The sequence below is a fragment of the Anser brachyrhynchus genome (genome assembly GCF_964034855.1).
Source record: "Anser brachyrhynchus genome assembly, chromosome: 9".
In the NCBI taxonomy this organism is placed as follows: Eukaryota; Metazoa; Chordata; class Aves; order Anseriformes; family Anatidae; genus Anser; species Anser brachyrhynchus.
Window position 1 is genome coordinate 4,410,955 of NC_137703.1, and position 21,000 is coordinate 4,431,954.

The 21,000-nt window shown below is 41.5% G+C and overlaps 1 protein-coding gene across 5 annotated transcripts in view; it reads left to right on the forward strand.

Annotated features, from left to right (window-relative positions):
- Positions 1-21,000, forward strand: part of LOC308200152 (uncharacterized protein) — a 222,834-nt gene that overhangs the window by 31,651 nt on the left and 170,183 nt on the right. For 4 of the 5 annotated variants that reach the window (XM_080605366.1, XM_080605365.1, XM_080605367.1 and 1 more), the window contains 3 exons: positions 13,080-13,214; positions 13,477-13,586; positions 15,048-15,152. In XM_080605366.1, the coding sequence (XP_080461492.1) occupies positions 13,080-13,214; positions 13,477-13,586; positions 15,048-15,152 (350 nt within the window). Of the gene's footprint in view, positions 1-7,954; positions 11,172-13,079; positions 13,215-13,476; positions 13,587-15,047; positions 15,153-21,000 lie in introns of those variants that run through there. The other variant, XM_080605368.1, reaches the window with a different exon arrangement.

The following is a 21,000-nucleotide window of genomic DNA, read 5'->3' on the forward strand; positions in this document are numbered from 1 at the left end:
ATGGGTACTGCTCTAGCATCACACTGCTTGGAGAAGTCAAGTTCACTTTCTGCAAAAGCATTTTTCTTCATGAAGTGTTTTGTTTTTCTTTCAGGCTTGCTTCTTTTTCTTTTTATAAGCAATTACTCTACGATGAGGAAGCATACCACTGACCTACATTAATCTGTTTGCATTTAACGTGTCAGTAATACCTGTGATCCAGCACTTCTCGAGCTGGAGGTGGTGTTAGTTGTGAGTTGCCTCCACACAATTTTTTTCTTGCTTTTACCTTTTTAAGGTTAGTGTCGTGGAAAGAAGACCAGAAACATTCCCTTCTGGAAATGGCACCACATATGAATGTTGCCATTGTGCCCGAGTCACTGGGGACAGCAGGGCTCCGTCAGCCAGCTGCAGGCTTGGGGGGGGACGATGACTGGGACGAAACCCACCCCCGATACCCATGGCAAGCCTTGGGTGCTTTTCCCACATGGGATATTTGTGAAATTACTATAATTTGCATTGCTTTTGTTGAGCTAGGGCAAGTACAACTATTCCTCCCCTCTCCCTTTACCCTGTTCAGTGTCTTTGGTGCAAGCAGAAGCCCAAGAAGCCATTACCCCAGAGGAGTAAGCCTCCAGCTTTGATTGGAAGCAGAAATGTCCAAAAGGAGACTTGTCACTAATCACCTCTTCTATTAATTCAGTTTTGGTCTTTTGATGTTGGTCATCTGCAGCCAATAGGATAAGAACAACAAATATATCCCATGGCACGCGTCACGCTGGGTGCTTTCTTCTTTAGCATTTGCTGCTGTTTTGATTGGGGTCTTGTGCGGCTGAGGATATACAAGATATTCCTCATAATTGTTTTTGTTCTGCTGCTAACTCGAGTGTTTGCTCCCAGCTAAAAATGCAAAGGATCTGTGTGGATGTTGGTATTCTGCTTCAAAGCCCCCTGAGGAGATTTAATGTAGAACAGATTATAGGATGACTAGCTATTTCCATCAACCATGTTTCCAGACAATTAGCCCTTGATGATCTTGTATTAGAACTTTGGAGAACAGTGGAGCAACCAGGGCACAAATACAGTTTTCACTGAAAAGCAAGCTATTTAGGCGTTGAAATGAGGAATTAACCATTTCTCATCGTAAAGTTTATCTTGAGCAGCTCATTCTGCTGCAGTGAGCTCAATGGTTTAAAATTAGGGATATAATGACATCTTAAGTATGATGTGCATCTGTTCAACACTGAGTTTGCTGCACAGAAAGCTGGGGGTTGTTGTGGGACAGGGCAGAAATGGGAACTAGGAGCAGAAGGCTTGAGTTGCTGTCAGAAGAGGAAAATCCTGCTCTAGAGAAGTATTCCATAATTCTAGAAGTACGGGTGCCTGCTCATCGTTACCTGTACAGGACAGACCAAGAGGCAGGACTGTGCACTAAAAGTGATCTTTCTTAACAGGGGCTGGGGCACGACTCAATGAATGGCTTCGTCTGTTCCCAAATAACATGAGTGGGGGCTGCTAGCAAAAGTCATGAGGCTGACGTTGTCCCCTTCCACATCAAGCCCAGGGACTCTCTCTGTGGCTTTGCAGGCCCAGGATGACATCTGAGGGGACTGATTTGGTCTTAGAGGCTCCACTCACAAATTTTCATTAAAGCCATTTTGTTTGTTTTTTGACTGCTCGCTTATTGCAGCTGCATATTTTCACTCCATCCATAAGCAAGTAAATTTGGTTGCATCCCACAGAACACCTGGATTTAGAGCCGGATTTCTGGCTTAGTAACAGCTGTCCAGCTTCCTCAACCCCATGGGGCACCGTAGGCTTACAGGCTTACAAACATTCCTCCAGATAAATCATATTCCCCAAAGAAAACTCTACAATTCAGGTTTGCGTCTACAGCTGCAACAGTCAGGTAAACTTGGTCCTCTGACTGCAGCAGTGATTGGGTTATAAAGGTACAGGACTGCTGCTGCACCCTGCTTCACTGCTAGCATGTGGTTATGGACGCTGTTTTAAAGCAAATAAAAATGCTTGATTCTTTCAAGCAAGTAGGTATGATTAAAAAGGGGAAGTCCACTTTTTTGAGGACTGGAATTTGTTTCACAATAAACTACTGGCAAACAAAGCAATTCCACGTGACGAGGTGCTTCTGGATTTTGATTCTTTCTGCATTGAGTTCTAGCATTTAAAGTGGCACGCAGCTTGCTCAGCTGTAACGAAGTCATAAAAAACTTTCTGTGAAGTATATGGTGATATATCTTAATCCTGGAGCCTGGATTTTTGTCATGATACTTCTCAAATGATGTGAAAAGTAGGTTGTATAATCACTTCTTGGTGAGAAGTTGTCCCCGTGTACTGGCAGTTTAACCAATACACTGTATTTTCACCTCCAGCGATGCCAGCTTGCAGGTGTGAGTAAAGTTTGTGTTCCTAGACTTAAATAAGGGCTTGATGTATGTTTGGGTGTGGGAACTGAAATGAGTAATGTAGGATCTCCTGACTGTGTGAATGGAGCACTGTGTGCTCACAGACCTTGATGCACGAAAAAGGTTGTGGGTTTTCCAGTGAAATCGAGGAGATGACTTGTCACTGCAGGGTATTTGAATCTGTAGCTCACATGTTAAGTCTTTCTTATCAACTCTCTTTAGACCTTGGCTGAAGTGATGGAGGCAACTCGCAGGCATTGCCAAATTCTAAATTGCACTACTGACTTCTACTTAAATTTTTTTTCAGTAGAAATTGCATATACTTCTTGCCAGTCCTGCCTGCCCAGAATCCATAAGGCTGCAGTAAACACTCAGTTCTCATTAACACTAGATAGCTCCGTCCCTGGAGACTTGGATAACATGATCCTAGTAAGCTGTAAGTTTAAATGCTTTGGGGTCAAAGTCATGAAAGGCTTTTTTTGTTTTATTTTCTCAGTGCTATCCCTCGTCAGTATCCAGTAGCTGTTGTTAGGAAAGCAAATTAATATTAAAGGCTGAGGTATTTCTCATCTCTGTGAATATGAACATCGTGCTGAACAAAAAATAAACATACTGCCACTAGCTTCTGCACTACAGTATGTTGCCACCAGATAGAGCTCATGCTGGTCAACCTAATAACACAGAACCGTGTCTCTCAGGAGTTTGCATTTAAAGCTTCTGTTTCAAAAGAGTTCCTAGAGGAAAACTTAGAGTTTAGTCTTTTAACAGATGGTAAAGGGCTCTTTTCTTGGTCCCCCAGTATATCTGTTGGCAAGAGACTTAAAGATAGTGAACGAGTATCATCCTGCTGTAGATCTTTTCCTGATTTATAACAAGTTTTTTTATCCTTCAGGAGAAAAATGTGATCAAGACTTCCTCCTAAACTCTGAAATAGCCATAAAGCAATGAAAAGACGTGGTCATAAAACCTGATAGCCTGAAGTTGCTGTATTTTTCAAAGATGAAACTGATCTGATTGACTGTAAATTATTTTGGGCTTTATTAATGTCTGTTCTCGTAACAGATACATCACATAATGTACCTACAGGAGACTTAGAAGTTAGCCACCCATAATCACAACAGCTGATATACTATGCAAGCCTTAAAACAGCAAGGTTAAGGCAGATAAACCACTGCTCCCACTCACTTTCAATGGGATTTAGGTTTAAGTTGCTGTTCGAAAATGCACCCTGAGAGGAGAGACCTTGTCAGCTTCTCTTCAGATTTAATCGTGCTGCATTCTGAAATGTTGAGCTAGTTTAGTTATTGATGCACATATTCATTATGGTAGTGTAAAACCTGGTCTTTGGACAACTCCTCAGCAGAACCTCCTTAGTTGGAAACGATGCTTTGGCTCTCAGAGTTAACAGACCATATTGCAAACTCATGTTATTCACCAATTAAACACCTTCTCTCTTTGAACGCAGTTAATAGATTTCCTCCTTCTGAAATTCAAACCTGTTATTGCTTGCGTTCTCTCTAAAATCTATTGCTTTTAATTTACTTCTGAGGAGAAAGAAATTTCCTTTCATTATTGCTGAACCAAAGCATTTAAAAATTGTGTACGGAACATATGTAGTCTGTTGTGTTCATTGGATTCCTTGCTGGGCTTGGTTTAAAACTAGTCATTAATTGTTCTGGAGGTGAACTGGAGGTTTCTGCCTTTTGCTTGAAAAGGTGCGTGCTTCCAGATACAGCGGTTATACAAGCTGAGCTGTACATTCGGCTGTATTTCTTTCAGTGCCTTTGACCCGTGGATGAATATTTGATCCCACGTATGTGAAAAGAGGAAAGTTATTTAAGTCAGAGTGCCAAAGCTCACTTCTTGGATTCTTTAGCAGAAACACAATACCATCTTCCATTAGTAAGTCATAGCAAACACCATGCACACTTTTGTTCAGCAGACAATGCTATGTCCATACCGTGTTTTTACCTGCATTAATTAATTCAATATTGAAGATATGTCACCATAGCTTTTGTGGCTAGAATTCATAAAATACTTAGATCTACCAAAATTGCTTGATGCTTAAAAATTATATATATAAATAGGCATCTTACAGCAGTGGTATCAACCTGAGGATTTATAGGGGTGTAAATACTTGGAATGTTTTAACACTTAAGTTCTTACATGCCAATATTTTTTTTCTTGCATATATTACATGTTACTTCAAAAGTCAGCTTTGAAGAAAAGAGGTTTTGGCTATAAGCTGTTTAAAATCTGACATCTACTAGAAGAGAGATGAGCAAGTCCTAGATAATGGTTGCCAAAGTGAAACAGAGGATTTCACGAACTTCTCATTAGTTTCACTGTCAAGCAATGCAGTGCTCACTGTAAACAAAAATGATCTTTTTCTCCTTCTGACTCAAGTGGTACGATATTTTTCAGAGGCTTTCATTTTAATGTTTTAGCGTCAGATCCTCCTGTGCTCTCTTGCCAAGGGAAATTCAAGTGTGTGTACCTGGCAGACTTACTGGGGTTACTGTTATTATTCGCTCTTCTGCAGTGGAATGATAATTGAGCCTGGGTACATTTAAAGTGAAATTTCATCTAGAAGTGATTACTGCTACTTTTTGCCTTCCTCTTATAGCTTCCCATTTCTTTAACCTTCAGTTTTGTCTGACTATTGGACAATTAGTTGCTTTTGTCTAATGATGAGTCCATGCAAACTGCTTTGTAGCCTCCTTATACCTGAGATCCCACATGTTTATCTAATTGTGCTAGAGCTGGCTCCTGGGGCAGTGGTCCTTAGGCTGGCTGTAAGGCAATCTGCATGCTAAAAGGGTTTTGTCAGCGCTGTGTGAGGCTCGGTGGGTCTGGTCACCGGCAGTGGTGCTGGCTCTCCTGGGTGCTGTTCTTCCAAGTCACTTATTAAAAATAACAGCGGTGTAGAAATAGGTGGAGGTATGCAGAAGGCATCTAACAATACTAAAGCCAACAATAAAGAACATCCTGGATTTAAGAAGCGGCTAATAACAGGTACTCTTGGCAAGTATTTTGCTACTTTAGCAGTGATCTTTTTACAATAAGCCCTCTGCCAGAGTAGTCATGTTGACATAATCTGGTATTCTGGATACAGTATTCACAGGCAATGTGCATGACTTCCCTGAACGTGAATGGAGACGAATATCTGGAGGTTATCAGAGTTGTATGTTAAAGTAAGGAAACTACACTTGCCATCTCCTGTGGGTCTGTGCTTTACTGGATGCCTTACCTGGTCCTGCAGAAGCCAGCCAGTAGCAGAAACTATGCAATTGGATGTTGCTGGGGGTATGTGACTATTTAAAATAAATAAAATAACTCCTTGATTTAAGATGTAAAAAAGTGACCTAGCAATCATAGTTAAATGATCTGGATGCGCATGTTTATCTTCTACATCTCTTGCTAACAAAAATACATTATTTTATCTTGGGGAGGAGGCTAGTTAAACAGAAGCTAAATGACAGGCACTGCAGTCTGATAGCAGTAGGAACTAAAAATCTTATTGTTGTTATAATAGCTGAGTGTGTAATTAATCATCTCATATTGATTTGCTTTGAATCTAGATGCAGTGCACAAAGGCTGAAAGAACCCTCATGTTATTTAGCTGCTCCATCTAATCAGAGAGAGGATGTGAATAAGACGCAGCGTTGCATTAGTAACCTGTGGGGTTAGGAGAGTCTTCAGTGGTGCACCTCCATCCATGGATCCAGAGAACAGCAGTGATAATGAGACCTAATCTAAATGAGCTTGGTGCTCCCAATCTATATCCCAGAGGGCATATAAACATCACAAATATTGATACAGGATCAGCAGAGAGCAGGGATTGATTAGAGGTCAGGGGAGCAGGATGTTCTAATTGTCACGGGTAGTGCTGATTAATTTTTATCTGAGAAATGTGGGGAAGTGGATCTTAAAATAGTTTAAGGGTAGAAAGGGGAGTGAGGCAGTTTAAAAAGGAAGAAAAGCCTTTCTGCCACTCCAGACGTTGTGAAATATTGCTGCTATTAACCGGTATATATCTATATACAAACTTTATATCTCTGTCTCTCTATAAATATTTTTAACTTGCTCTTAAGACCTTTTGTTTCTGTGCCCTGTTTTCCAATTTGTTTTGTGTTCAGACAAAATTTGCTTTTTCTTTCTACATGCTGCTATCTATAGCAAGCCTTTAATCAACAGCCTTCTTGCATACAAAGCCACGTTGCTGGCTTTCTCCCCTAGAGCCCATCGTGTTTCTTCGTGGGTTCAACCTGCTCTTCTGGAGTTCTCTTCTGAAAGGAGCTCAAGGTGTTTGGGGTATTTGGAGGAGAAAGGAATGTACAACTCTGGTCTAATCAAGACTGGTGCATCTCTGGAGCAGGACCACCAGTTGCCATCACTGCAGCGGAGAATTTGGCTTTGAGTACAATCTATTTCCTTAGGAAAAGTTCTCGCTTACCTTTTCAAACTAAATCTGGAAAAGCATGCAGACTTTTCTGCACTCCTATTATTGGCATGAAAGGAGGGAACACTAACGAATTAGTGTTTTGAAAACCTGGAATTCTGGCAAGCTGCTTCTTATGGAAGGCTTCATCTATTGACTGCTTTGTGGAAGATCAATAGTGTTCAGACTGCAAATTCCTCAGCTGAGACAACACAGGCTACAACATCCTTCTTAGGCAGATGTTAACAGCCCTCTGGTTCAGCGCAGTGGTGTCACTCTCTTAGTCCCTGTGGAAAGACCTAAAATCATTCTTTGTTTCATATTCATTAATGTTTTGACTTTAAGTTTGCACTGTTGAAAGAAACCTTTAAGGATATCTTGATGTGTATTTGTTCTCTCGCTACCATTAATTCTACCTATTTTTAGCTCTTTAATTTTAAGTTGGGGAGAGGGAAGGTGGGTTGATAGAATGAGAGTTACTTCCTTTGTCATTCAAAGATCCAGGCGTTAGGGTTGTGCTAAGAAAAATCTCTGTCACATAGAGACAAGGTACCTTTTGAAATGGGGGAGCTGCTCCCTTGCTAGCTCTTGTGTGTTCAATTGTCCTCCTGTCTCTTCACCTCCATCTCCCCTTTCAGACCACACATGCCAGGGGTGTGTGCAGAAAGCTGCCTCTCTGCTCCCCTGAGCAGATGGCCTGTACTTGTAGCTGTCTTTTCCTTTGTTATGTGAAAACAGCGTTGTACTTCCATTATTGCTACACAAAATTACTTACGGTTGGCTGATTGTGTGCAAAAGCTGTGCTAATATCCTTCTCTTACTTTCAAAATCAGTGGGCAAGAATAAAAAAGTTCACATCTCTTGGGAAATTGTAGACCTGCTGCTTCTATCACCCGTTCTCTGCCATGGGTTATGGGAAGGCTGCAGCCGCTTCTCTGGGGAGCTTGGGTGAGATGCTGCTGGTGGTGGTGAGATGCTGCTCACCAGCCTTCTCAAATGAAACTATTTCTCCAACACTATTCTGTGTCGCCAAATCCATGCATTCAGATATCAAGAAAGCACTTGTCCATGTGTCACATCCCCTTGCTTCTTGTCTGTGAGATTAATTGTATTTAACCCTTTGGCTTTTGAATCTATAAGAGGATTTTTTGCCAGCTTCTCTTGAAAACCACAAGGCTATTCTGAAGGGAAGCTGAGTCTGGTGAAGGTGTGTGCTTTGGGGTTTGGGGATATGGAGCTGTAGAGGAGATCCAGGTGTTGTGAAGTAAAAATGTGAAGCAGGGTGAGTAAGACCACAGACCGCCGAGCTTGTGGGCTGCTTCCAGGAGTGGACCCCAAATGGCCAGTGAAGGCTGTAAGAGAAGCGTCAGCATGCAGTAAAACTTTGCCTGAAATAACTGCTTCAGCCTCAAGAACATGAGACTCAGGGACTTCCTGAGCCAGGTTTGCGGTCTTCCTATTTTATAGACCTCCGTGGGTGTTTTTTTGACTGCATTTTCATATGAAGATGCACATACCCTTTCAAAATCTAAACATGGGAATGAATTATATCCCTCCTGAAAGTGCTTTTAATTTTTCCCTTTGACCTTCTCCTGTTGTGCAGTGGTTCCCAGGCATCGCAGCCATATGATTAGCCAAGGCTGCTCGTGCTTCGCACTGGTCCAATTACCTGTTCATTAAAATCTCAAGTCCTGAACTGGAAGTGTGTAGGGTAGCTTTGTTTAAAGGGCACTCTCCTAATGCAAATATTAAATGTGAGCTCTCTGACTTGCCCAAGTCAGACTGACAAGCTAATAACAGCCTCAGTGTCAGTTTTGGCTAACAGAGAACATCAGTATAAAAAGGTTTTAAGGGACTGGTGTATCAATCAAAGCATAGAACATAATAGACATTTATGTGTTAGGCATATTTTAACACTTAAACTCCCATTAAGAAATATTTTTTGAATGCAGAGGGCATGGGAGTAAAATTGGAGCTCTCTTCCTCCAATTGTACCATTATATCCACTGGAGGCTTCACTTTAGTCTTAGATGGCCTCTATTTAGCGAGTGTCGTAATACATAACTGTTTTCCAGTGGTACTTTTGTTCAAGAAACTGGTTAAGCTATAGGTAATGTATCCAAGAGCCGTGAGTTAGATGGCTAGAAAATAGTACACTGAGTGTGGGGAGTTGGGAAGATTGTTAACTGTCGGAGAGGGCACGTGTTATCCGTTGGTTTTGCCAGCAAAGGATTACATGCTATGCGATTGCTGCAGTTTAATTATAATGTAGCAGAGGTTTTGATATCTGCCTTTAAATTATCCCAAGGGCATCTTGGGGGAATGGCTTACTTTGAATAAATCTTAATAAACATACGACTTTATGCTGCTGCCTCGCTTTATTCTGCGAGTGCCATTCAATCCTATTAAGTACATTGCAGAAGTCGATACAGCTATTCCTGGGAACATGGCAATGGCACACGAGTAAGAGTTTGTAGGATGGGCTCAGCATGTCGTTACAACAATTGTCAGCTTCTCCTTTTATTTATGGGGGAGCGATGCAGATGAATGTACCTTTATCTGGAAAGTTTTAGACAATTCTAATAAAAGGAGATATGCATGAATTATCAGTACATGATGTTCTATTCACTGGAGGGAGAGTCGTTCGAAAAAGCCTGCTAAGTGAGGCATGGTTGCTAAGTAAGGCGAGGGTTTTATTAGACCAACTGACGTAATGGAGAGGGGAAAAAAAAAGCAGGCAAGATTTTGGGCATACAAAGAGCTCCTTTGGCTCTGAAACAAACAGCAGACTGCGCTAAGAATGGGTCGGGAGCAATCGCTTTGAACTGAAGCTCAATATGTTGAACGATGGGGTAACTTGAGGGGAAGGGGTAGCTGGCACACGTGGGGAGGGCTGTGAAATGATGGAGATGACGTGGAAACACAGAGGAAGGGGGGCTGCTGGAGGAATTTGAGGCAGTCTGAAGCTGCTCTGCCACTGTCGTCTGTCTGGCTTTGTGGTGTTGGCGGCTGTAGCTAGGGCAAACCCGAAGTCTGGAGCAGGGCAGCAAGCGGGCTGTGCAGTGGAGGAAGAAGAGCCTGGAACAATGGGGAAGGGATACGAAGAGATAATCCTGGGCCAGCCCAACACATCCATAGAAACCATCCCCTGGAAGCTCAGGAGAGACGGGCAGTGGGGGAACAGATGCACCCTAACCCAGTGCCACTGAACCCGTTATTTTCAGCCATCAGTGTTTCAATTCTCAGAGCTGACTCAAGTTCTGTAGGTCTCCTGTGAAGAACAGGATTAGGAGGCACTTGTAGAAAAGTGAGGGAAGGCTCTCGGTGACAGCTGAACCTTCCTGTATTTTGTTGGTTATCTGTGTGAATTCCCTGGTGTCCTGGGTGACTGTTGCATCGGTGCTTTCCAGGAAGACCCTTAGTGGTTGGAGCATGTAATACCTGTTGCAATACAGATGTGTAAGAGATTGACAGCTTGTCATTTTGAAAAAAACTCAATGTGATCGTAGAGAAGACTTGTACTGTGTGTTTGTTGAATGGTCTCATTACAGATGCGTGGTGGTCCACTGAAAATGTGCCTTAGGATAACAGAGATCGGCAGTCACTTCAAAGCCTGGGGGAAACGGGCATTTTAGTTCGGGGACTAACTTCTATCGAGATAAGGGTATCTAGTATGAATGTGCTGTGTATGGTTTGCCATGAGATAGGTCGCCTACTTAAAGGAAGCTATGAAAGGAAGCACACAGCTATATGCTTTGGTTGCCCTATTGGGAACTGTTCTTTTGTGGTGGTTTTTGTTTGTTTTAAACCTGCTCAGTTTCTCTCCTGGAGTGCTGCTGTCGGATGAAGGTCCTCTTTGCATGGAGGTGGACACCCCTCAGCTGGGGAGGCCCTCTAGGAGACCTGCCTGGATGTCCCCTGCTGGGTGCTGTACATGACTGGTGGTCCCCAAGTGTCGGGAGTCTTCTCCGTAGTAGCGTGTGGGTTGCTGGGTTTCCATATCGACTGGCAGGTTTGTCACAAAGCAGGGCTAAAACTGACAGAGGGCAGACATCATTGAATTGTGGTGTCCACATTTTCAGTTCTCGTATTACAGATGCTACCTGGGTGTCATAATTTTGGTAGACTTCCTTGTAAAGAAACAGGCATGGGAGCCATTAGAATGATGGAGATGAGATTATGACTTGGCAACAGTATTTTTTTCTGTATTTTTTGAAGGTGGAATAACTAAAACCTGTGCTGGCTAATGATTAAATGAGCCAGCACCTGCTTCCTCCTGTGGTTCCTCTGGTGACCAAAATGCAGGGAAGTCAGACTCGTCTTCTGGGGTTTGTTTCAGCCTTTTGCTCTATCGTAGTCTAGGATTTTTCCTAAGTATTTAATCAGTAAAAATGACCATGCTTATAGCATTTTCCTGTTCTGCAGAGGCTTAATTTAATGATGTTTGTCAGCTACCTGAAGACCTGCAGATGAAAGATGTACTTTTTCATTAGAAAGGCTGCCTTGCGTGGTACTCAGCCATAACAGGGAGAAGTAAAGTACTTGGGGCCTTGCAGATAAAAACCGCCATGAATCTTGAATGAGATAGCAACAATATCCCGTGTAGCTAATAATAGCTTTACCTGCCAGGCAGCTGTTGGGCTAGAACCATTATCTATTGTATTAATGTGGAAAGAAAAGTTGCTTTCTCTCGCAACTTCACATTGATGCTTCCTCAGTTGGCAGAGGAGGTGAGTGTGTATTCCTCTTGGATACTCCCTGGCCTGAACAGCGGGCTCTCCAGCTAACATTTCTGGAAGAACTCTGCCAGCTGTATGACATGGCTGCTAAAATGGTGAATTTACCAAATGGTAACCAAATTAGGTATACAAAGTACATGTATACCCCTTTATTTTAATCCTAAAGGTTTAAATTTGCAAAGCCTCAGCAGCTAAAGCAGGCTGCTTGGAAGGAATTCAATAAATTATTACATTAGTAATCTCTAAACTACTCCAAAAATCACTGAATTTCGATGTCGATACACTAGTTTCTCAAAAGACAACAAAAAAGCAAGCTTTCTTGCTTCAGCTGGACCTGGTACATACAGCACTTCCTAATTTACATCAGCAGTGAAATCAGAGTAAGCCAGTATCTCTACAAAACCATCAACTTGTAACACTTAACTCGTTATTTTTGACCCTCCATACCTTGTGGGATGTTGCTGTGTTTTAACCAAGGCTAGCTAGCAGGATGAAGATTACATCTCATCCTCCAAAGCAGAGCTTTTGTTTTGCTCTTGTTATTCTTGAATAATCAGCCGAGAACAGCTACGCTTCCTCTTAAAATTTCATGTGCTTCCCTGAGGGGGCTGCTCACAAAGGGGGGGCTCCTACAGACTGCCCCTCTTCCACAGCAATTTAGCTAAATCTCATCTGCTCTTGAATCAATGGCAAAGCCTCCCCTGACTTGTGTACAGCCTGAATTTCACTGTATACTTTGTTTGGTTTACGTGCTGTTTTCTAAGGTGGAATCTGCTTTCGTTATTTATATTTAGAGCCTTTAGAGCCTGGCTGTTTGGTGGCACGAGCTATGGAGGTCAGTGCCTGGAGCTGTCAGGCCTGAGATTCCCACCCCGGTCCGTCAGCCCAGCGGTGGCCGGGCAGCGGGGTTCCCAGCAAATTCAGCACGGGCACAGAGCCTTTCAGGCTCCCTCACCTTAGCCATCAGCTTTTCTGCTTGTGAGGCACCATCCTTTGTCAGCAGCGCGTCATCTGAAAGGCTGTTGTCAGCTAGAGACAGCAAAGAGGGTCTGCTGAGTCCTCAGTCAGATCCTGCTCAGGTGCTTCACCTCGCATTTTCTGGGAACACGGTACGGTCGCGTTTTGCTGGCCTAGCTGTTCAGAGAGGCCAGCTCACGTAAAAATTGCTACCAGGACCGTGTTCATGCTCGTGGCTTATGCAACCAATACACCAACGAAGTCTTGGCTCCATGAAAGCCAGGGGAACACTTTCTTGCCGGTCTGAGTTCAGTGGGTTGTGGCTTGTCAGGTGTTGCTGCATAGTGTGCTCTTGCGAGAGAGCTGCTTGACATCAGCTCAAGGAGAGATCAGGCACAGAAGTACGGTGTTCTTAAATAGCAATGTAAAATCTGTTTCAAACTCTTAATAACCATTGCATATGGAAAAATATACTTAGTTACGCTTAGACTTTCAAATATCGTGTTAAAAGTTATGTATTTTTCTTTTCTTTCCCTTAAGGCCAAATGTCTGCCCAGTGTTTGAGTTGGCACTAGTAGGACACCAGCAGCCATGTGTTCAAGCCTTCAGTCGGATGGTCAAGATGTGGAAACAAGGCTGCACAGGGAGGAGGTGGTGTATGGGCTATGAGAGAAGGTAACTATTTATTGTTACAAATGAATTCTGTTACTGAAATGGAGTGCAAAGTTTTTATTTTTTTTGTGAGGAAAAGTTGTAAACTGTTTCATCTCCTGAAATATATATGCAACTTAATTATGGGTATGTCATGTCTTGCTGAGACGTAACCATACTTACTACATATTTAATACTTTAAATTTGAGTACAGTTTGCTACTGATGAGATGCAAATAAGCTAAATTAGAGTTGTGACTGTTCTCCCGAACTAATTCTCTTCAAAGGTCTGGTTACTACACAGTTTACAAGCAGGTGTACAGAATGGAGCATCAGACTGTCTATAAGTGCTGTCCTGGATGGGTCCAACACAACAACGAACCAGGCTGTTTGCACTGTAAGTGGATAGCAAAACTGAAAGAACAATGCCTGATCATATCCTTGGGCCTTATTTTCTTACTGAATCTTCCTTCTAGAATTTTTTTCTTGCTATTTATAACTAGAAATTTCCTCTATAAAGAGGCAGTCTATTTCTGGAAAAGGAAACTTCTTCTAAAAATACAAAAGCTGTTGTATGCAAAAGTCCCAAGTAACCTTAATTTTGAGCTAATCAGAAATTCAGTTTCTACAGCTTATAGTTGTTGCAGCTTTTTTGTGCCAGTGTGGCTTTGACAGGCCAACCGAAGTTGTTGCTGTTACCCAAATTATGCAAACAAATCTGCTGTAAGGCACTTGTTTCTTGGACATAGCACTCCTTGTGGAGTCTGACTGGTTTGGCTTTTTCGCTGCTGCTGTTGCCATCGAAGTAATTGACTTTCTACCCTGCAGTTCTCCATCTGATGAGAACCTGTTCCTATTAGTAATTTTTAATCATGATTGGATGTTTTCCTAAAACACGGAATTAAATTTAAATGATGGGGGAGCACTTTAACCACTGTTAACAAGACATGAATAGAAGATAACAATCTACTCACTGTTCAGTTTTGCTACTGTTTTGTTGGTAGTTATATTTTCTGTATGAAAGCAAGCATCTGTTCCTATGTTTTTTTTAATCGTTGTACCAACCCAAAGACCACCTTCAGAGAACTTGCTTTTATGATTCTCTTTACACTTAAAAAAAAGAAAAGAAAAAGAAAAAAGAAAAGAAAAGCCTGAAAGGTATTTCTGTTAGTTTCAGTGTGAATCTACATATTTAGCGTGCACCTGTTCTATTGTAAGAAGTCAAAGATGTTTACAATCTGTATTTTAGTCTATGGCACAAAGGAATGTAACATTTGAACACCAGTGGTAATGTAGAATTATCTTCTTCCTGAAAGAGCAGTGAAGACTTGTGTTGAATTCTTTAAGGCACCAAGCTAGCTGGATTATTCTCTTATATTTGATACTCTATGCTAATTTGGCTCCACTATGTGGAATTTAACCTATTGTAAGTAAATCTGTGTTGGAAGAAGGGAAGAGAATTATTGTAATTCCCTTGGACATACATAACATCTTTTAATACAGCAATGTTTCCTAATCATTGCTGCATTATTCTCCAGCAGTTCATCTCTTCTGTCATTCCACATTCAGGTAGTACTTTCAGTCCTAGGAAACTGTTTTCTAATTTTGAAGCATCTTCAGGTTAAACTGCATCATCCTGGTCTTATTTTTATTTGAAATTAAATTTCGTCATATCAACATGGTAGTTGTAGCCATGATAAAATTCTGTTGCAGTTTAACTTTTCATTTTAAATAAAAGGATGAATTCCATTTACTTGAAAGTGCCTGTTACAGCAGGCTATGATAGAAAGAGGCAGTTCTGGAGAATCCTTGGCACAAAATAAACAAAACCCTGTTTCATTCTGTTTGTGTGTACTAGTGCCGTGCGCTGCTGGCACTTGCTTCAATGGAGGGAAGTGTTCTGAAGCAGGATCTCCGATGTGCCAGTGTCCTGCAGGATTTCAGGGTCCTCGCTGCCAGTATGGTGAGTCAAATGTAAATTGTCTCAAAGGTATCTGCGTGAACTGTGATTTCATAATGTTTGAGTAAAAACATATATAGCAAGATATTTGCGTCTTTAATAAATGTTGTTACCATAGAATACTGCAGAGGTAATGAAGTCAAACTAGCTATTTGGCCATTATTTTTCAGGGTTAGCCTCTTTTGGTATTGAAATTTAACAAAGCAAGATGAAAAATGAGTTTGGATAATAACAGATGAATTTCTCTAAAGGATAATGCCAGTGAATGTTGGTGGTGGTATCCTATGGAATATCATTATACTGCTTTCTTCTGAATGTGCACATTCTTGTGGCACTCCTGCTAAACTTCTCAGTGCTTCTTTAAGCGTGGCAAGGGTGGATTGAATCAAAACAGGTTTAGCAGTAGGTAAAGTACATAGCAAACGAGCCAAATGTATTAATGGGCTTTCTTTGGTGCCTCTGAAAACAAGAAGGCTGGTTTTACAGATCACTACCGAATATTGTGTAGTAGTCTCAAAACACTAACCTATACACTACTCTTTCACTCTACATGCATTTTAGCACACTATGTACTCAAGTCAATGCAACTTAGGCTATCGCTCACTCTTAATGGGAATCCTTTCCTCATTTGTTGGTTCTTGATCTGACAAACTTGCAATGTGTTTTCTTGCAACTCATGTGAATTAAGAATATCTCATTGCATAAAGCTCTCTAAAATTATGGAACTGCATCCTTATGGCTTCTGAAAAGGGGTGGAAAAAGTCAAAAAGTCATCCCTTCAAAGTAGACTCTGATGGAGACAAAGGATTTCTTTCGTATTAAACAAATGGTATTTTTTTTTCCTCAACAGAAGCACATGGTTTGGTTCAGAAAGGCAAGCTTTTGAATATTTAGTTTTTATAATTCTAATATGTTCATATCCATGCTTGGCCTGTCCCTTCTGAAGTGTGAGAAGGGATGTGATAGCTTTATTTACAACAGCAATCCCTTCGAGAGCTGAAAAGCTAAGCTCTGTGCTCGATACATGGCGTGTATTATACTTGCTTCAAAACCTCTGTCATTCTGATCTCTGGGCTTTACCAAGGCTTATGTGTGGGACTGGGTCTTGCATGACCATGCCAAAACAACTCTGTATGGGTAGCAGCCTCCCCAAGTGAAGGTAATAAAGCAGCTGGAAATGCAAAAAGTCAGCAAACATTGCAACAGGTTTATTTCATTGGAGCCTGGTCATAGACAACACTTTTCATTTGTAAGCGAGCATTTAAATAAAATGCAGAGCACTTCACAATGAAAATTTCACAATGAAATTTCTGCTGACATCAGGCTACGGCATGCCAGCATCTGCCTTCAAACAGTATTAGTTCAGTTAAGAGAATCCTAAGGGTAATGCTGCAATTGTTGTTTCTATGGGCAGTGCAGAAATACACGGGTTTGTATGTAACTTGGTATGAACCAGCGCGACACCAATGAAGATTGCTTTGTTATTGACTTACAGAAGAGCTGCTGCTTCAAGGTAAGCAGGATTAGGATCTCTAAGGAGCCCATATAAGAAGCTTTTACCAAATGCAATATGTCTCAGCAAGTTCTAAACTGTCTTCTCTAGTTTTTAGTCTTTCTTCTGTTGCCTGGAAATACCTACAACACTAAAGCATTTCCAACAGGCAGATTACGTGGGTGCAGCATGTGGATAGCAGAGGTCAGATTTTCAGACTGAAATGAGATTGTTTTTGCAGTGTCCGCAGCCACCAACCTGTGAAATAAAGACTGCACAAAGTGAGGTATCCTGCCGTTCTTGCTCTTTGCAATTGGGTGGAACTTTATCTTGGTGGTTTGTCTGCTTTCTATTGATTCCTAAGGCTTGAATGGAATTTCTGTAGTCATCATTTTCAGGTTTATACAGTAGCTGCTATCGCAGCCTGGCAGGAGTGAGTTTATAAATTAAATTCTGAAGGGAAAAACTCCTTTCTGAAAGAATGTTATGGCCATTTCACCCGCCTAATAAAAGCATGGTAATTTAGAGAGTAAGGCCTCTTAACCATTGCAGGCATCTCCAGTCAGGTGCTTGCGAGGCTTGTATCACCATATTTGTTGCAAACAAAACTAAGGAAAATGCACTGTGGAGCTAGCAGCCTAAGCATCTGATTTTTTTTTTGTTTTTTTATCTGGCTGATATTGGAACACTGCCATTTTTAAGTAGTTTGAGTTTAATGTGACTGCATTACTTAACTGTAATATGCTGTGTTTTTAAATAATCATTAAATCTAGCCTACTCCTCCTTCCATACTTGCATGTGAACTTTGCTAAAAAATTGTTTTCCTTCCTGCACTTAACACAAAGGACAAGGAGACCTCTCCTACCGGCACCTTCCACTTTGAGGATTCAGTGGAGCAGATGAGTGCCAGGCAGGCCATGGTTTGTTTTTGGAATATGTGCTAGAAAGTGCAAATAGAAAGGGTTATACTACGGTATGTGAAGCTGTCGAAGGGGACACTTTGGTACAGAGATGCAATTTCCTGTAACCCTAAACTGTGTTCCCTGACTGTCTCTGGCAGGAGAGTTCAGGTAGCCCTTAGGCTTTAAAGGGGAAGGGGACTCTACCTGGATATGCAGCCACAAAGAATCTTGCAAAAAGCTGGTCATTTGACATCCCTGGTCATGACCTTGGTATCTGCCACCTCTGGTGTGGCCTCCCTTAGTTCCCTGACAGAAGAGGAGGAACCACTGGCGTTTCGTAACCACTTGCAGCAATCTTGCTCAAGTGGGTGCACGTACCCTATTGTATGTGCCCCCTCCCAACCTCTCTGCTCATCTTTTCTGCTCCTGCTATTCAGTGTTGACAGCTAATCCTGCAGTTATGTATGTGCAGTGGCTCTCACAATTTCTCTGCTAGGTACTGTGATCCACAGAAAACATATTGCAAAAAAGGGAGTAGATTAAAATTAATTTCTCTTAAACGAAACACACAGGGAAAACAACACCCCCAAAAATGGAAATATCCCCAGAGTCTTCTAATCTGTTTTCCCCAGTTGCCTTTATTTCCCACTAAGCTTGTTAGTAAGTAGGTCAACCTCCTGGAAATCAGGTCGGTACATGCTTTGCACTGCTCTGTCCCACAGAAAGTTTGGGACCCGCTGTTGAGAATGACTTATGACATCCTTGTGCACCAGCGATTTGCAGCAGGGGTGATTATTCACAATCGGCATGATCAAATCTAATGATTTCTTAAAGGTATCGTGGTGTTTTAGTAGCCTGTAGCACAACGCTATTTCTGATTAGATGTTGAAAGGGTTATGATTCCTGTAACAAACTTTAGGTAATTGTGACTAGAGACACAGTAATGCATCTCTTGTATACTTCACTCCATAGTTCTATTATTTTACCCACACTGGCAGCGATAAAAACTTAGAAGAAAGATTTATGAGTGAAATGGCTGAGCTCCTCATATAGCCATTACAAGGACTCAGTAACAGATTGAGCTGTCTCTTTCATTGTCTGTTGCAATTTGTCTTGCAATAATAGACTTATATCAATTACAGTATAAACTTGCAAGCTCTATTTTTTATTTATTTTAACTTGCTCAGAAGTTGAGGTTCGTCTTTGTCTTGAATCCAGCAAAAGGGAGGAAAGACTTGTAATAAACAGAAATGGTAAACCCAGTGCCAAGAGTTAAATTGGCTGCAGTTCTGGTTTCAGTTATTCACTGGTTGTCCTGGTAAACTTGTTCAAGGCCTGCTAGCCACCTGAGCTGGACGTGGAAGTGAATTGACTTGATTTAGCTTGTTTAATTCAGCCCTGGAAGTTGTACTTGGCCATGCAGCTAGTGAAAGCATTCCAAATAGTACAAACAGAGGTAACTGCTCCTTGTGTAAATAAAACTGCCCAATGCAAAAAAAGTTTTGACTTAACCGTTTTGTTGTCATACCTCAATTTACTGCTGGTCTTACAAAGTGCCTCCTACTCTGACGTTAATACTTGAAGAGAACTGGGCAGCCTTTATCAGTTTGACCAAAACAAAAGCCCAGCATTACAAAGGCTTTGCAACAAAGCTATTACAATCAGACATGCGTGACTAAAACTGAGCATCTATGAGAAAATGGGTATTTTAAAAGTAGGCATGGAATGACCAAGGCAGACTTGTCAGAGACGGCATTTGTTATCTTAGTCACTGGAGGAAAGGTAAACACAAAGATGGAATATTCCAATGTCCTATAGATTCTAAGTGTACAGCTGCTTTGGTTTACACTGAAATGTTTGCTGTAATGCAGGTCAAACTTTAAATTCTCTTACACTGGCTCATGCAGACTACCAAAGGTTACATGCTTGGGAAGCATTCTCTACATCTTGAGAGGCAGTGTGGTCTACTGAATTCAGTGCTTGCCTGATATTTGAGATAAGAGCTTTGTTTTTCACCTGCCACTGACCTTGGATATGAGTTCAATAACTTTTAGGAAATTATACCACTATGCCTCAATTTGTTTCTATATAAAATGCCGATAATGATAGTTCATTCCTTTTAAGTGCTTTGAGACTTAAGTAATTAGGCATGAGATAATAGCACTGGAATGTGTACGTACAGGCAAAATGTCCACTGCATGGGTAGCTAAAATGAAATGCTTATGAGATAGATATTCATCAGTTCATTGACTAGCTGTCAATCTCTGCCTTAACTCTGGTCACACACTATTAAGGTATTGACCTGTATAAAGATTCTAGGAGGTGCTGCCTTTTTTTCCCCTAGTCTGGCTGGGTGAGAGTTCATGCTACAGAACTACTGAGAGCAAAGACGTTTTTTAAAAGCAATGACTGAAATGGTACGGTCTGGTTCTTTGTGCAACTGTCCTTCACCAAGAAGATTTCCTTCCATTTTCCTCTAGTAAATATTTCTTCATGCAAAGAGTTATTTCTCAACTTGCAATGAATGTCCTGTCTGTATAATTCTGGTCTCTTGAAATGCATGTTTTCTTCTTCGAGACTGAAGACCTGGATAAGCCTTTCAGGAAAGTGTATATCCATAAAATAATGCAACAAATTTTCCTTCTGTGTAGGTCCCTTAAAATGGCAAAAGGCAAGCCTAAAAGTCCCATGGGCCTGTTACCCATAGGGATGTCTTCAGATTTCATGCACTTTGTTTCCTAGTAGAACTAGACAATGGTTGTGTATTTGAGGCTAGGTTAATCCTTAACATGCTTATGCAGTGCTCTTTATCACAAGGCAGCCCTTGTTGCCAAGGGTTTTGGTATTTTGTGTTCATATTTTAGCTGAGTTTTTTGCAGCTTCACCAAAAATGATTTTTTTAACATGAAAATGTGTAAACTAGAAGAAAATATGATTCCCAATTCTCCCAAAGAGTGGAGGAGGATGACACAAGGATTGCTCCAGTTTGCACATAATCTCTTTAAGGTTGTCACTTTCTGTCCTACCATAGTTGTTCTCCTGCTCCACATTACTCAGTCCCACTGGTGCAATGCCAGCAAGGGAAGCAGAGATGGCTGAGGCTGCTCAGGACAGAAAGACAGCCTCTTGCAGAAAGAAAACTTGCAATTGTCTCCTTCCTAGTGGGACAGGCTCTTCTGTCCTTCCTCTGCTCCTTTCCAGCTCTCAAGAAAAATTATATGTCAACCCTCTGTTCTTCCTTTGGCTACTGTTCTCTTCTGTTGTCACTATTAAGTAGTGCTGGCTGACAGCAAATATGAAGGTGTGGATGCTTTTGGCTCTTTATATAGCAGTAAAAGAGCACCAGTGTTGTGTGAGCTCTTGACAGGCAGCTTGAGAGCATCCTGTTGGCTTGGTGTGTGCTGAAGTGCTTCAGAGCCGTGCAATCACTTGTGCCTGCATTAGGGCCTGGGGTGAC